The sequence below is a fragment of the Hipposideros armiger genome, unplaced genomic scaffold (assembly GCF_001890085.2).
Source record: "Hipposideros armiger isolate ML-2016 unplaced genomic scaffold, ASM189008v1 scaffold_479, whole genome shotgun sequence".
In the NCBI taxonomy this organism is placed as follows: domain Eukaryota; kingdom Metazoa; phylum Chordata; class Mammalia; order Chiroptera; family Hipposideridae; genus Hipposideros; species Hipposideros armiger.
This window is the reverse complement of record NW_017731829.1, coordinates 196727-200296: the sequence shown is the minus strand read 5'-3', so window position 1 is coordinate 200296 and position 3570 is coordinate 196727. Positions and strand designations below refer to the sequence as shown.

The 3570-nt window shown below is 44.0% G+C and overlaps 1 protein-coding gene across 1 annotated transcript in view; it reads left to right on the top strand.

The window, feature by feature from the left end:
• Window positions 1–3570, top strand: part of CES5A (carboxylesterase 5A) — a 95788-nt gene that overhangs the window by 87127 nt on the left and 5091 nt on the right. The window contains exon 12 of the mRNA XM_019666816.1: window positions 1811–1990. Within this exon, the coding sequence (XP_019522361.1) occupies window positions 1811–1990 (180 nt within the window). The remainder of the gene's footprint in view (window positions 1–1810; window positions 1991–3570) is intronic.

Here is a 3570-nt window from a genome sequence, read left to right as displayed (position 1 = left end):
AAAGGGTACACTTTTACATTTTATATCCATATAACCTCTATTATATCTTGATATAACTGACCACAGTAATTCATTTTCCTTTGTGATGGCTTCAAGGTTACACATGAAGTGCATAGGAGAACTTCTAAGATGCCAGTAACTTGGGGTTCGTTTGGGTCAAAGATCCCCAACTCATAGCCCGAACCTGGCCCTCAGAAGTGATTTGTTTTGCCAACATAATGTCAAAAAATGTTTTGAAATTAGTTTCCAACTAATTTTAAATTAGAGGAATTTCACCTTAAAAGTCATGTTTCTAGCTCCTCTAGAAAAAAAAACAAAAACAAGGAAGAAGATCTGGCAATAGGCACCATTGGAGCTGCACGTGGGAACAGGGCTTCTGGCAGCCCGTACAGCACCTGTGTTCATATTAGCAGGTGTTCTTTCCTCAAAATCCCTACAGCCATCTTCCAGGAAACTTGTCATTGATAAACATCTACGTCTATGATGTGAACGATCCCGCCTCTGAAGTAGTGCCCCTGTGCAGTGCACAACCTACACAACCGTTCTCAGTGACCCTGATAGAGCAATCTGCAGGAACTGAGTCGTGGCTACCCCCTTTACAAAGGCATGAGCTCCCAAGTTTCCACAGTCCTCACTATTCCCCTTAGCCTTGTGCCTGTCCTGTCTCACTCACTGACATTGCCTGACCCTTGAAGGCATTTAAGCTTGGACCCCTGGCCTCTCATTTTACAGTAACCTGTGGAGGGGTGAAGGGATTCCCCCAAGACCCCCCAGGGAGTTAGTAGCAAGTGAAAACCAGGCCTGGAGTCTCTTGTCTTTCCAGAGCAGGACTCTTCCTGCCAGGCCTCAGGAGATGGCCTTAGGCTGTTGGATTGTCTCTGGTTTAGGTGTTTGTGGGAGGGGTGGGTCAGTGATGCTCAGGCTACATTGTGGTCTAGGAAGAGGGACTGAACCACATGCAAGCAAGCTGGAACTGCAATTGCCGCTGCAGCTGCAGAGAACTAATTTCTACATTGATATTTGACTAAACTAACAGCTCGAAAACACCACTCAACTAATTTTTAAAAATACTATCATATTAGATAACATTACATATTTATATACTTCACGCAGTCCCAGCATCCTCAAATATGGCTCTAATTTTGGTAGATGTCTTGCAAGACAGAGCGTATTTCCAAGTCCTCTAGCTACAGGGCTCTGCTCTCCCACTTGTTCCTGTCCACGTGCAATCAGATGTATTACCGAGTAAAGTTGAAATATAAATGCCACTTGGCATCCTGCTTTTTTCATTTCACTCAGAGGTATAATTAGGNTGGGAGAGCATGTTTGCAGTGATCCCGTAGAGAAGAAAATGATCAGAGAAGGAGGGAGAAAATTAGAGAGCAAAGACCTTTGAGAGAAGAGAGGTGAAGGAATGTAGGACACATGGAACATCTTGGAAGCAGGGAATACGTTTGTTCTGTTTCTCTCCAGACCGTTGAACTGGGGTCAGTGAGCGCAAGTCCCAAAGAGGTAGATCTTGGGTCAGTATGAGGGCTTTTCTGAGTAGAACTCTTGCGTTCTCTGGCTGCCCCACAGGGCAGTGAATTCTTTGTCACCAGAGGTATTAGGGTCCCCTGGAGCAGGAAACACTAGTATCAAATAAGGAAGAGGGAAGTTAGCCTGGTTCAAGTCCCCTTTCGTCTCTGGGCTGTCCGACCGCTGGGTCTGTGCGTCCAGGACTAGATGGGAGGGATGTAGGCCCAGCCCCGGCTTCCCCTGGCCTGCCTGCCTGCCTGCCTGCCACAGGCCCTTTCCTACCTTTCTGCAGATGCTGGCGCACCTGTTTACTTCTACGAGTTTCAGCACCGGCCCCGGTGCTTCAATGACACGAAGCCAGCTTTCGTCAAAGCCGATCACTCGGATGAAGTTCGCTTTGTCTTTGGTGGTGCCTTCCTCAAGGGCGACATTGTCATGTTCGGTAAGGGACTGGCCTCGGGCCGCTGCTCTTGCAGGAACATAAGCTTGGGGATGAGCTGGGCAGAGGACACGACTCCCCACCCTTAGCACGAAGCCCCTCACCAGCCCCAACACTATGCAAGAGCTCGGAGGAGTCATTTTAATTTACTTATTTAATCTATGGTTTAAAGATACAACCTTCCCCTGGAAAATGCTCCCTACTCGTATTTTTTAGAAACCAGGATGAAAAAGGGCTGCCAAGATTTGCCTGATGAGTGTTTCTCTTTGTACTGAGGCCTATAGAGGTGGGCATTTGGGGAGTATAATTTTTAAAAACTATTAGAACCACTTTCTTCCATCTCTCTGACTGCTGGTCTTACCCTCCCTGCCCTTTTCAGAACTCCCATGGGGCTACCACCCAGGGCTTTAACAGGCAAGGACCTGGTTTTTCATAATTCCAGCTCAAAGGGGTCTGGGTCCAGGAGATCTAATGTAAACGCTTATGAACTGTTACTGGTGAGGTTAGCTCACGTATTCCTGAAATTATGACCTGTCCAATGCCTGAAAGAACAAGCCAATCAGATGAGGTGATCAATAGAGAAAGCTATAGGAACTATACACAGGTGATATCACTAAAACATTTAGTTTAAAAAATAGCACAATACAAGCTTTTAACCAGTTCATGCTGGCTTCTCAAAGATAAGAACAGAGTCTGCCAAACAGTGTCTTTTTGTGCACAGTGGTTTATTCATTGTTTCATTATTTATTCTCATCTTACAATACAGATAATAACAACTATCTCATAGGTTGTCATAAGGACTAAATGAAAGAATTGTCATAAGCACATAGTGAGTGCTTACTAAATGTTACTACTATTATTACTCAGCAACCATTACTGAGTCTGCAGTATTTGATGAGCACATGGACCCTCCAAACTGGAAAAAATGAACGACATATGCCTTGATATCTAAAGAGCTCCTAATATCAATGAGGAAAGGAACAACCCAGTAAAAAACCGGGTAACAGATATAGACAGTTTATGGGAAAGGAAACACGAATGGCTTTTAAACATGAAAATCTACTCAACCTCACTCACAGCAAGAGGACTGCAAACTTCCCTTGACTGAGGAATCGTTTTTCATTGGTCAGGGTTGGGAAGAACATGTGCTTGACATAACTCTTCAAGCAGGTGTAGGGAAACAGACAACCTCATAAAGTAATGGAAAACCATGAAAATTTGAAATGCATACGGTCTTTAACTTAGCAATTCAGCTTCTAGGATTTTTGGTGCAATTATGCTTTCCATATGTGCAAAAATATACATGCATACTAAAGCATTGTTTTTACCAGCAAACGCCTGGAAATAATGTAAAGATCCATTAATAGAGCAGTGGATACCCGAATTATATATTTATATATAATTGCATCTATACATATTTATAGAACAATAAATGAAAGCTCTATAGGCAACATTGTGGCACTACCTCCTAGATAGCATTTTAGCAAAATGAAAGGTGCAGAACTCGTGTCTGTTATTCTACGTGCGTAAAAACATGTCCGCTTAAACTCTTGTCTGTGTCTAGCTGGCCTTCAGAGGGCGCTCAGGAAGCTGGTAGCCAGGATGCCTCTGAG